Below are 13,074 nucleotides of genomic sequence, written 5' to 3'. Positions count from 1 at the left end.
CTGAGACCATGCCCATGATGGCGTTGCATTCAAATGTGTCCCAATGAGGAATTGTCCAGAAATATACTTAAAACCGCTTCTTACTAAAATTGATATATTTCAATCCATCCCCATATTATTCACAAACATCTTGATTAATAACATATTATTTTCGATTGAAATAACAGCGTTGCATTTAAGTTGTTACTCCCTAAACCTATTGAAACATTTGGCTTCACACTCCTGCTAGATCCTGTTATGTTTAGTGTAATTAAGTCCGTCTTGAATAGACAGAAATAAATAAATAAAATGCAGGGTGGATAACGGTTAGCTGAAAACTCCGGAAACACTCTGAGACATACACAACAACCCTCTCACCCATTCACTCTCCCACGCACTTATATTAAGTTATTCTCTCATATTCATCCTCTCTCTCAAGCCGGGAAGGTCACTTCAGATTTAAATCCTCCTTGTGACTGGAACATACAGTATGCCACTGTTGTAATAAATCTGAAAGCAACAAATGCTCTATCTAATATCCAAAGTGTGCGTTTTGATTCCCTTAGCAACAGCTTGTTTAAAAGCCTACTAATGGGAATAGAAGCACAGACAGGCATAATGTTCAGGGGCCAGCAGTAGATGACCTAAAGACACGAGCACAGGAGTAAAGCTCAGCAAAAGGAGCTTTATGCATAATGTGGCTCAGGGTCTGAGTGCCGAGCCGAGACATGCGAGCCACTCAAGTCTTTGTAATCAATGTAGTCATATCCTTATTAATATTAGCACTGTGGGGGGGGGGGGTTATACTTCAGTGTGTATGGTAAGGTTTGAAAGGTAATATGCAGAACAATCTTTTTAGTTTGAAATGAATGAATTCAGTATTAAACATTTTTACTTATTTTTAAAGTGTACATTTTGTGTATCATTAACTCTTACTAAATGTAGTTATAACAGCACTATTGCAGCAGTTCAGGGGAAAAGTGGCTATTTTCACCATGAAATAATTGAATCACTCTTTTTTTTTAAAAGTGCTGTACTCAAATGTTTTATTCTTTTCTGACGCAACAGTCAAAAACTGAAAGGTATTCCTTACATTTGAATAGACAACATTTAAGTGGAATCAAATAAAATGGGAACATTTAAACACATTTTAAAATGTGTGGTTTCTTTACTTGACAAATGATGTCAATAATTTACTTAACAAAATTCTCATTAAATACGACCAGAAGGTAAAAAACTACAATATAGATATAGTTTAGTTTGGAGACAAAAAGGAATGTAATACATTTAGGACACGGTATAAAAACTTGTCTTTATGTTAAAGCAACATCATTTATAATCACTTTATAGAATGGTGCTTTTGTAATCATATTTATCTAACAATAAATACAAGATTCCCAGTAACTATGTGAAGCCAGCGCTTTAGTGAAATGTCTGGAGTTGAACCTCAGCCCAGGCGTGAAAGGTGATGTTAGTGAAACCACCGTAGATCCCATGTGGATCAATGCATGCTGTACATGTTAGCAGCCAGCAGGGGGGGTGTTATCCTGCTGTTGAGTTAAAGAGATGCTTCCATATCTATTGACTGTCCTACCCAGACACTGGCAACTCTTTCTCTTTTTCTTCTGTCTCTTACGTCCACCTTTCTTTCTTTTCATTTTTGATTGTACACATTTAACCAAGTAATCGCTGTTAAATACCTTTTATTTCGTACGTGTGTGTGTGTGTGTGTGTGTGTGTGTGTGTGTGTGTGGTGTGTGTGTGTGTGTGTGTGTGTGTGTGTGGTGTGTGTGTGGTGTGTGTGTGTGTGTGTGTGTGTGGTGTGTGTGTGTGTGTGTGTTTGTGTGTGTGTGTGTGTGTGTGTGTGTGTGTGTGTGTGTGTGTGTGTGTGTTGTGTGTGTGTGTGTGTGTGTGTGTGTGTGTGTGTGTGTGTGTGTGTGTGTCCTGCCCTTGTTATGTATTGCTGTTTATCCAGACAGGGTCAGCTCTAGCGATGGCTTCATTCCTGATGACAGATTTACGAGTGTTTGCCAGAAAGCTAGCAGGGGGTCTGCTTTGACCGTATGTGCGTATGTGTGTGTGTCTGTGTAAGACAGAGGGAAACATGTTATTTAAACACACACATTCACACCCAAAAAAACACGGGAGGGGACTCGGAAAATACGGTGGCAGGAGGGTATTATCGTATTTATTCTGCACTGACGCTTATTTACTTTCCAGCCATTTCGTCATTATTGATAAACATCAGATGGCTCACGTTTTGTTCTCTAATAAGAAAGAAAACACACAAGCTGTTGAGTGACAGCGCGGAGCAGGATCGGTTATTGTTTATTGTTCTGCCGAGAGGGAAGCCACGCCGAAACCGATTGTCTTCTAAGAAAAGGGAAATTCAATATCCTTCCCCAGAAGTAACCAGTCAGTAACTGATGACCCATCATCATACTCGCTGTTTGTGTTCACCTGTTTTTTCCCCTTGTACCTGCACAGCCACAGTGTGATCTAATGGAAGATAAAGTTAGTTCCCCTTTTGACACAGAGCTGTCGTTTTGTTGCTTTGCAAGTAATCCATTCACCCTGAAGGTACTTCTGCTTTATATTTGAATATGTTCTGTCCTCATGGTGAAGATCAGTCATAGGATTGTTTTGTTTGTGTACCTTATTCGGTTTCCTCCATAATTTGCTCCATTTGAACAAAACCTCCCTGAGACACACTCAGTCTTGGAACTTCACACACGATACCTCCTTACTTCCTACCTGCGTACACTCCACTTCCCCTTTCAACAATGACTGTCGGTTACGTTTTTAAGGAAGTGGGTCTAAGAGGAGAAGAGAGAAAGTTCCTTATGGCCCCCAGGAGAGAGGAGATGGAGTGTGATTAAGATACAAAGCAGGAGGGAACTGCATTGTAGAGGGGAAAGGGAAGAAGAAGAGGCCACGAGGTGAACACTCTGTATTGTTTTTAAAAGTGAACTCCTCAGTCTCCTTTTGTTTTTAAATCATGCGCTATTCAAGAAAGAAAATGCCGGCTTGGTGGAGGTATCGCACATTTCCACAGTGGGCTTTGAGTGACCCATGGCCTGTGGATGCGGTTAACTCTCCCCTCCCATCCTCTCTCTCTCCATCTCCCTTTCTCCCTGCCTCGCTCTGACAGAGCGGTAAGTGTAGCCAGCTCCACTGTACTCTCCCTGCAGCTCCTTAGACATTAATCCATTGTGATGACATCGACCTTGCTCTGAGACGTGTGCTTGTGTGTGTGAGTGTGTGTCCAGTATCTCCCCTCCAGCTCGTAACTGCGCAGGTATCACTAGTCCATTCAATGACGATCTTCTCTCCTTGGCTGTCAAAACAGTGGTCCTGGGGAGCCCTGAAGACTGGTTGCTCAGTTGGCTGTGTGTGTGCGCATGTGTGTGTGTGTGTGCGAGTGTTTGTGTGTACTAGTCGTAATCACAGCCCTCTCTAACCTCTGCTGCAAGAGAGCCGCGCAGGCCCCCGGAGCTCCCAGCAGCCTCCGGGAGACGAGGGGTCTTTGTCTCTTACGCTCCCCCAGCTGAGGAGCCTGGTCTCTGGGCACACGCAGCCGTGACCCTGGGTCCCGGCCCTCTGGAGAGAGAGCAGAGGCAAGCTGAGCGGCACAAGAGGCCATCTGGTACCCAGTGGAGCTGCAGCACACACACACACACACACACACACACACACACACACACACACATATACTGTGACTTTAGCAAAGGAGTATCCCTCTCCGTTTCTGTCTCTTACTTTGACACACACTGTCAAATCCCAACATCTCTCCATCATGCTGCCAGTCAGACTGTTAACGGATACATTACAGACTTACAAAAGACCAAATAGGGAAACTTTTATAAAAGTAAGAGATGGTAAAGGATGTCAGTTAAATGCAAATGTCCCCTGTGTGGGACAAATAAAGGTATTCTGATTGTGATTATTTAGTTGTCAAGACAGAAACCTCAGAGATGGACTGTCAGCAGGGTCTTTTCAAAGGGTGCCTTGATTTAGTCACATACATCGTTGAAGTAATTTTTCTAGCCACATTTTTGATTTTAATTACTCAATTATTTAGACTGTTTAACAGAACACATTTGATTCAAATTACTAATTTCCTGTCATTTTATAAGCCATACAATTCCTTTATTAAAAAAAGAAAATCATCAGAATAATTGATAATGAAAATGAATGTTATTCGTAGCTTTATTCTGCAGTGTAGATTATTTTCAGGGGCTGAAAATGGTAAAAACATCTGAAAAAAGATGCTATACTATTTCTCCTCAGTTTTCCTGCTTTACATTTCTTGGTGTGTGTGTGTGTGTGTTTGAGGTCAGGTCATGCAGATGGTGTGAAGTTGCAGCAGACGGTTTCCTCAATTTAACTGCTTTTTTATTATGCAAATCACCCTTTTTATGAGACTGTGTGTGAAACCGCGTGTGTCTCTGTGTCCTTGTTTTTGTGTTCATTTTGAATTGATTTCTGTCAATTCAATTAAATAATAAGGGAAACAAGATGTCAGTCTGAAACAGGGTTTCATGTGGAGACTTAACACAGCTTTAGATCAGTGAATGATTCTGTTCACACATTTAAGGCTTTCGCTCTTATTTTACAGCCATCACCAGTTGATTATTCTTCCCCAGCACATGCGCTATTTATCTGCTTGTTGATCTATTGATTAACCCTGTGTCTTGCCTCCCTTTTTGCTCTTCCTGCAGAGGTAGGAGGTATCGGTGAGGAGACGGCCGCGTGCGATTGGTGGAGTTTGGGCGCCGTGCTGTTTGAGCTCCTGACAGGCATGGTGAGTCAAAAAAACTAGGGGAAAAATGTTATCTTTGTTGCTAAGGTGTTGTGGGATGTCTGTAGGTGTCTTGGCTTCCAACACTCTCTATGGTTGTGCCAGGTTGTGTGTGATCCTGTGCGCGTGTCTGTATGTGTTTGTAGTTTGTTGTTTTTTGGAGTGTGCATGTGTGTGAGGTGCGTCTTGGCTCCCGTCTCTTACTCTGGTTCTCTGGGAGTGCCAGGGGTGTCGGTGTGACTTTCTCCCCCAGCCTGAGCTCCATCTGCTGGGCCAGGGGGTCAGCTCCACCCGGGCCCCTCTGCTGGCTCCTGGAGCAGCGCCGGGCTCGGAGCTCGCCTGTCTGAGGTCGGCGAGGAAGGTGAAGACTGGGGCAGCTCTCAAGGTGCTGAAAACATGGCTGTCTGCGGGACAATCCATTTAAGAGAGATCCTGAGCGTTTCTGTATGGAAGACAAAAGATACCCACTCAGCTGTTATACGTGTACACATGCTAATTATAACTTGCTGCTCTCTTGAAGGACAAACGCACGCACAGTTGCTCGAGCAGACACCCAGTGCAGGTGCACAGCGTCCCTTCAATATTTCATTGTCTATTACATTTGAATACATTCTAACTGATTGCCAGTGGGCATGTTTTCATATCAGCGATCAGCCGTTCCCATCAATGGCCCTAAACACGAGTCTGAGTGTTAGGTTAGTGTTCCTATGTCGAACCATACACACCCACTTACCTGAGAAAAAAACAACTCAGTCACACAGATGTCTCCTTTGATGATTATGTCTGGGTACAGCCCTGGCAAGGATACACACACACAGGAACATAGTGTGTCTTGATCCTTGCAGGATAAGATCTCGCCTGGAGCAGTCTTGGCTGCGGCTCGGAACCCAGCCAGCACTCCTGCAGCCCGTAAAGAGAGAGAGGCAACAGACTTAACTGATGGAAAACACACACAAACAGTCCACAGGCTTTCTCCTGCCGCACACGTTGTGTTCTAGCGATTTCAATTTGTAGTTGTAGATGCTCTGAAAGATGTGCGGTTGCAGCGCACTGTGATTACAGTCATTATTGTCAATTACTTGAACAACGGGGCTGCGTTCTGTGGTTGGAAAAGCACTTGCAGGTCTTCTGCTCCCTTTCTCTCACTTCTGAGATTTTTGTTTTGTCTTTTTTTCGACTGAGTGCAACAATTCCTTGTAATTGACAGTTTAATATGGCCATATTTTACTGTAAAAACAAATCAAAAGCTTTTAGATTTACTGCTGCTTAACTGTTGGTTCTTCCTGTAAAGTTGCTCTGTATTCAAACCAACCAAAAACAATATGTTTTTCCATGTCATCACTCACCTTTCCTGACTCACACACCAAGTTCTAAGAAAGAGCAACAGTGGGTAAACCATTATTACCTTGTTGTCGTTGATCAGTGTTGTTTCAGGTGGTTCTTTGGTCTCCTCCTATTTGTCCAGTCCTGGTGCTCTCACACTGACCTTGGCTGTACGGGTGTCAGTATATCTGTTCTTCAGTCTGTGAGTTTTCTGTTTTGATTGATAGTTATCTTTTCTTTCCACCCCTCCTTCCCTCCGTACAGTCCCTGCTGCGCTGCCACCCCGCAGGAATCGGTCACCACACGGCTCTCAACATCCCAGAGTCTGTTTCAGAGGAGGCCAGATCTCTGCTGGAGAAGGTGAGAGTCTGGGGTCTTACTGGGAACTTGCATATATCTACTGTTACTATAAACTCAAAGAAATCCCCGATCGAAGAGGTTTTTGGGTAATTCTGTATTTTTCTTCCTTTACAAACTCCACATGCACTTGAAAAGGCAGTAGGAAAAGAAACATAACCATTGGCCTTTAAAAAAGTTGGATGATAATGACAATCTGTTGCATTTTCACAGAAATAATATTTACCACTTTCTCTAACTGGCAGGTAAACACAATAATAATGTAATATTAATTAACATTTAAGAGGGTTATTGAAAATATGCAGGTCTTTCCCAGGGAAAAGTTTCCATATTAGATTATTCCCTACAGCAGCAGCAGCAGTGGTTTGCTTAAAATAAATACAGTAGAAGAAGAACTGAGTTAGCATGGCAACCAAAACTGTACCTTTTTATTGGTAAAACATGCAAGAAAAGAGTATTGAAAACTGAGATGGATAGAAAGCAGTGAGATCTCATTTAAAATTAATATTGCAAAGAATCTCACTATAACTAGAAATGATTGGCTATGTTTGTATTTGCGCGACAGATTATAACAGATTAACACAAGCCATAAACATAGAGAAAATATTCTTAATAGCTGAGTTTGCACCATGTTGCTATCTTAAAGCCTGTTGCAAATCCTTAACGCTTGTAATTTCTAAATGTACTCTCTACATAACATGGCAACAATCTGCCATGAATTCTGTGCGGTTTTTGCTGTAAAGGAGTAGACACTATGGCGTCTGTTATGTTTATTATACTTATTTGAAAAAGATGTGTGTTGTCTCATGTTTGGTCTCTGTCTTGTCCCGCAGTTGCTTCAGTTCAATCCGATGGAGAGACTGGGGGCAGGTGTGGGAGGCGTGGATGATATCAAATCCCACCCTTTCTTTGCCAGAGTGCAATGGCACAGATAGACGCTGTGCATTGTGGGACTGCGTGAACCAGAGATAGGAAGACTGGCTGTCCTCAATGAATCCTTTCAGACTGGACAAACGTACAGTAAATACAAATCTGGCATTTCTGCACACTTCTGTTTTATGGACATTCATTAACCATGTGCTTTTTTCTTTTCCTGGAATTTGCCAATAAGCAGTATTAGCTTCCCTGTAGATCGCTCGCTTCTTTATCCCATAGAGGTTGTAACCTTTTTGTGCAGGGAATATGTGTGGTGCAATAATTTATACAGTAAGTGCGGGTACTGAGTGATGATCCACTACGACATTGTTGCTTTTACACTCCTCATACAGTAGCTAAGCCAAAATGACACAAGTGAGAAGTGACTACTTTGCGCTTTCAAACTGACATAACATTAATTTAACTTCTCTAAAAAACACATATGCAATACAGTTCCTTGCCATCTAATATAACACTTTTATAATTTCTCACATAGCCAACTGAGATTTGCTGTGAGTGAGACAGGTTGATCTTTATATTTGATGAGGATAAAATGTAAGATCTTTTTTTTTAAACTGGTTTACAGCCATGCAGCCCTTTTTCAGTAACACAGATAAACACTATACAAGGTCAATGAACACAATGTTTTGAGGTAGGCCTTAGTTTTGTTGTTAGGTGAAGTATTTAGATAAATGAAGATTTCATTATTTAATAGATTATAGCTGGGAAAAGGTACAGTTTACAGACATCGTGAGCCTTCTCCCTCCATAGACGGGTCCCTTGATGGGAATGAGAACAAATAAGGAGGGCTTGAACCACGTGTTTAAAACCAGACCTTTTACAGATTGTTTTTACGAATTAAAGAGGAAACTCTGTACTGGAAAACAATGCTTTTTTTTGCATGGAAGAATATGATTTATGTAATATATTTACACTATGGAAAAAGATCTATTGAACAATAAATAACGTGTGTTTTGTAAATACACCTTTTTTAATGATGTTGTTTTGATTGCAAGGTACTCCCACGTCTCAAAACCTTGATTATGTCCAACCTGTCAATCATTTCCTGCCTCTTCAATCAAATCACCATTTTTTTTTAAAAATTGATTTATGTTTGTACACTGCATCTACTTACTTGCCGCACAGATTTGAATGCTGATTTTGTCATTTGTAATCTTTTATTACTGAGTAATGTGGTTAACATCGCCATTTTTAAATTACATGCCATATATACCACTTCTTAATCAGATGAGAATTATTGGAGCATATACGAAACGCATTGTAATACATTTCTCTAACAATACACAGTTAATCACTCCACTGTAGATGCTGCACTAAATTAACTAACAGACAATGTCAATGACCTGGTCCATATTCTACCTATTAACCCTTTTTATCAGACATTAACACCGCAGTGAGATCCGATTTTCAGTTTTCTATGCTCTATTCTTGTCTGTGCTGTATGTCTCTACGGGTCTGTCGGTGCACTCTGGATAACAATAAACACACCTGGATGAGAACATGGAGTGATGCTTCTTTTATAGATTTACTGATTATGTGTAAGGATCTGGGAGTGTGTGTTCTGAGCCTACAGACCCTCTTATCAGCGGGCCGATGATGCTCCTAGAAAGCCGCTGTCACTCCTGTTGAGTGTCACACTGACGGTAATGTGAGCCAGCACGCACACACACACACACGGCATGTAAACCCCAAGCACTCTTTGATATAGATGGCCCTTTATGATCGCAGCTTTGGTATCGCCAGCTCAAGTTTTAAACGTTTCTTGATTATTTGTCAAATCTGTTTGGGGAAATGTGACAAACAAGTACTGTATGCAATCATTTTTGAAAATAATATATAGTGTTCTATTCAACAGCATAGGGAAGATGGTACTTTATTGAGACATTTTCATAGAAATGTTCATTAAGATAAACCAAAGCAATGTAGTATATTTATTTTTTGCAAGGCTCAAATATTAATATATCAAGATATTTTTGGGGAAATTCAGTTTCTCGCGAGAGTTATATGAGACAATTTGGTATCAATCTCCTTATCTTACTCCCTAATAAAATTAAATAAGTGTTTTCCCGAATATATATTTAATTTCTTCAACTTTTTTGTCTTGACATTACTACAGTTAAACATTTTCTGACAAAGAAGTGACTTGAAGTTATTGATGGATGGTTTGGATACTTGCTTTAAAACATTAAGAATTGGATCAGATCATTAAGATCACTTACCATAGTACTATCTAATTATATATCTAAAAATGAAATGTATTAACCTTTACAAATGACAATATTTTCACATTTTGAAAATTCACTTTGGACTTAAACCTAACATAACGCATTCCTCTATTACCTGAAAGGGCACATGCCCATCTGCACACACACACACACACAACACACACACACAACACACACACACACACACACACACACACACACACACACACACACACACACACACACACACACAACACACACACACACACACCACACACCACACACACACACACACACACACACACACACACACACACACACACACACACACACACACAACACACACACACACACACACACACACACACACACAGGTCGGGGGAGTTGTTAGCAGTGTCGCGGTGTTTCCTCTTGTGTCAGCCTCACTGCCACAGGGTCAAGAGTCCCCGCTGATTAGTGCTTGTCATAAGACCTGTCTCATTACACACACACTCAGGGCGAGAGGTTCACTTCAGCTCAGAGAAGAAACCTGTCAATCTTACTCAGCGTACATGTGAGATGTGCCTTCCATGTGGTCACAATGGACGCAGGAACCCTCAGAGCCCACTTTACCATGCTGTACATGACGACGTTTTGCCACTAATGGTTCCAATTGAACTGATATAAATGGCATATGAATGATTAAATGTGAAGTCTACCTCTGTATATTACAGTTTAACACAACATGTATCGCAAACTCTCAAGATATTTAGCGGCGCTGGAGCATAACTAAGTTCCTTAACTGAAGTTCTGGAATTAAAGGTGGGTTAGGTAATTTTGGAGAAACCAGCTCGAGTGCGCTAGAATTTGAAAATACACAACCGGAAAAAATCTGCCACTTCCTCACAGAGCCCCTCCTCCAACACACACGAACGCGCACATGACCAATGAGGGCACGAGATACATTTGTGCACAGATGGAAAGCTGACAGGCAGGCAGGCCATCCAGTTATTTTAGCCGGGCCGGCTAAAATAATTGGTCGTGCTTTTTACAGTACTTTACAGTACATTTTTTAATGGATTTTTTGTCAAAGCACTTCAGATATTCATTGCTATCGGGATGTTAAGAGCATTCCATGGAATATAACACAAAGTGTATCTCGAGCCGGTTTCTCAAACTTACCTACCCCACCTTTAATTTAAAAATGTTTTACTATGTTCAATCTGAATTTACTTTAAAATAAAAAAATCTATATTGATTCTGACTTTTCTACATTCAACTCACAGGGTTATCATTGCTTTGAGAAAAAAGATTATTAATTTACCCCTTTTAGAAGTGAAGTTATTATCATTTGTTCTGGGAATGTCATTTTCGAGCCTGAGACCTGGAAAACAGGCTTGGGTCTTAACAGGTTAAATCTCTGAAACAAAACGAATGAACATTTGTCCTAAAAAGTTTAAATATACTTCACCTTGATCAGCTCAACAAATGCTACTATATGCATCAGTATTAATCGAGTAGTGATATCACTCACCTGGGTACTCAACTGCTGAAAGATTACTTTAACTTTTTAAGGTTTTTATATTTAAAATGTTATTCTGTATCAAGAAAGTGTTAAATAGTATTTTTACATTGTTGTACCTGTACTTTTACCTAAGTATCTGAATACTTCTCCCACCATGGCCTATTTGTCTGCACACACGCAAAGAACCAAGGTGCATGTGTTATAGTTTGTGTGTGTCTTTGTGTGTGTACAAAGCCAAAGGGAAGGATCCGTCTGGTCAGAGGCAAGATTAAGAGGACACGCCAAGGACTCCCATGATGCAATACAGGCCAGAGCCCTTCAAGCGTCACCCGGGCCTGCAGGCTGAATTGACCCCTGAACCCTTCCTGCAACTTCCTGGACCTCCATCTCTCTTTCTCTGCAGTCTTTTCCCACCTCTCCCTCTCTCCTCAAACGCACCTCCCCTCAGTCCTCGCACCCAGCACTTTCCCACTGAGGCTCCAGCGATCGGGCAGCAGCCAAATGGCCTGCCCTCTGCTTCATATTGCTGTTGGTCAGGTTTTGTTTTTGTCTTTGACGGTTTGACTTTCCTTCACAAAGCCCAGGAGGACTCCCTATTGCTCAGGGACGGACACACACACACTCACTTGCGCCAAGCTGAAGAGTTCCGCTCTGAGACCCCGAGCTTCTGTCAGACTCATGATGTCATTATGAAGAGACACAATGCCTCTTCATTATCGCCCCCGTACACACACACACACACACACACACACACACACACACACACACACACACACACACACACACCCTTAACACAGCACAGACACACACTCACGAGCTACATGGTCAACAGGAGCAGTGCATGGTAGGTACAGGTAAAGGTGGAAAAATGAATGGATGATCAGTGGATTAATGTACAGGTTTTTTTAATTCTCACATATTATATGATGTTTTGACTCAAAATCGTTAGTACAATGAAACTTCTGCATATTGCTCTTTCCTTACAATTTGTATTAAAATACAAATAGGAAAAATGTTGTCCATTCTGCCCTTTGCATCTATTTTATGTTAAGAGGTAAATGTGGTTTTGTAGTGCAACAAGCAGTAGCAGCTGGTGTCCAGTGTCCTCCTTAGGGAAGGGATCATGACCAAACAATAGTGTAAGCTGAAGTAGTGGACCAAAACCCAATACACAACCACCACACAGCATACATGTGTTCTTTTGTCATGTAACAGAACATCTAAGAAAGAAAGAAAGAAGCTTGATTATAAAATTGTGCAAATAAATACAAATATTCCTACTAAGTATCTTCAGGTTCTCTAAAAAGGGCAACAATCGTAACTAGGTTATCAAAAATGTGATGTGCAGTGTATCTCCCCAAAAATTGTTCATCCAGATTAAAGGTTTTATTAAATCTCTTCTTGGCCTGCCTTTAATTAACTGCTGTAATACTACTTGTCACTGACCCTGTGCCTTGGGCTGTCTCACGCCTTAATCTGATCAGATAATACAAAGCAGCTCTGCCTCCTACCTCTGCTCCTCCACTGCACTGAACAGAAATGAAGCTGTGCGGTAACAGTGCAAGACATCTCACGTGCAGGCAGTAAATATCAGTGTCTGTAAACACAAACCCAAAATGAATCCCAAATTGGCCTTAAGGGTTTAGGCATATTACAAGCAGGTCATTGACCTGCAGTGTGCGAGAGCACCACACTCCCTTCATTTGCAGAGGGCTTCATTAGGCACATGGCTTCGTACTGTGATCTGCTTTGCCGCCTTAAGACAGAACTACCAGGTCTCCGAGAGGTCAATGGAAACATAGACCCATGAGGTTATATAAAGCCACCCTACAGGTTTTATGGTTAGCATGTATGACCTTTGACCCTCGAATTATAATTGTGAAAATATCTTTTATGAGAGCCTCAGATGATACTGTAGAGTCAGTGAGATTACGTTGTAAAGAATCAGATGGTAAAACAATTATGCTACA

At 41.2% G+C, this 13,074-nt stretch overlaps 1 protein-coding gene across 2 annotated transcripts in view; it reads left to right on the top strand.

The window, feature by feature from the left end:
* Positions 1-8,895, top strand: part of rps6kc1 (ribosomal protein S6 kinase polypeptide 1) — a 28,049-nt gene extending 19,154 nt beyond the window's left edge. For both annotated transcript variants that reach the window (XM_034197671.1, XM_034197672.1), the window contains exons 14-16: positions 4,701-4,783; positions 6,368-6,463; positions 7,294-8,895. In XM_034197671.1, coding sequence (XP_034053562.1) covers positions 4,701-4,783; positions 6,368-6,463; positions 7,294-7,395 — 281 coding nt within the window. In that variant the 3' untranslated portion in view covers positions 7,396-8,895. The remainder of the gene's footprint in view (positions 1-4,700; positions 4,784-6,367; positions 6,464-7,293) is intronic.
* The last annotated feature ends 4,179 nt before the right edge of the window (positions 8,896-13,074 follow it).

This window comes from Gymnodraco acuticeps, unplaced genomic scaffold, assembly GCF_902827175.1.
Source record: "Gymnodraco acuticeps unplaced genomic scaffold, fGymAcu1.1, whole genome shotgun sequence".
Classification (NCBI taxonomy): domain Eukaryota; kingdom Metazoa; phylum Chordata; class Actinopteri; order Perciformes; family Bathydraconidae; genus Gymnodraco; species Gymnodraco acuticeps.
Note: the sequence above shows the minus strand (reverse complement) of the source record. Positions and strands in the feature narration are given on the sequence as shown.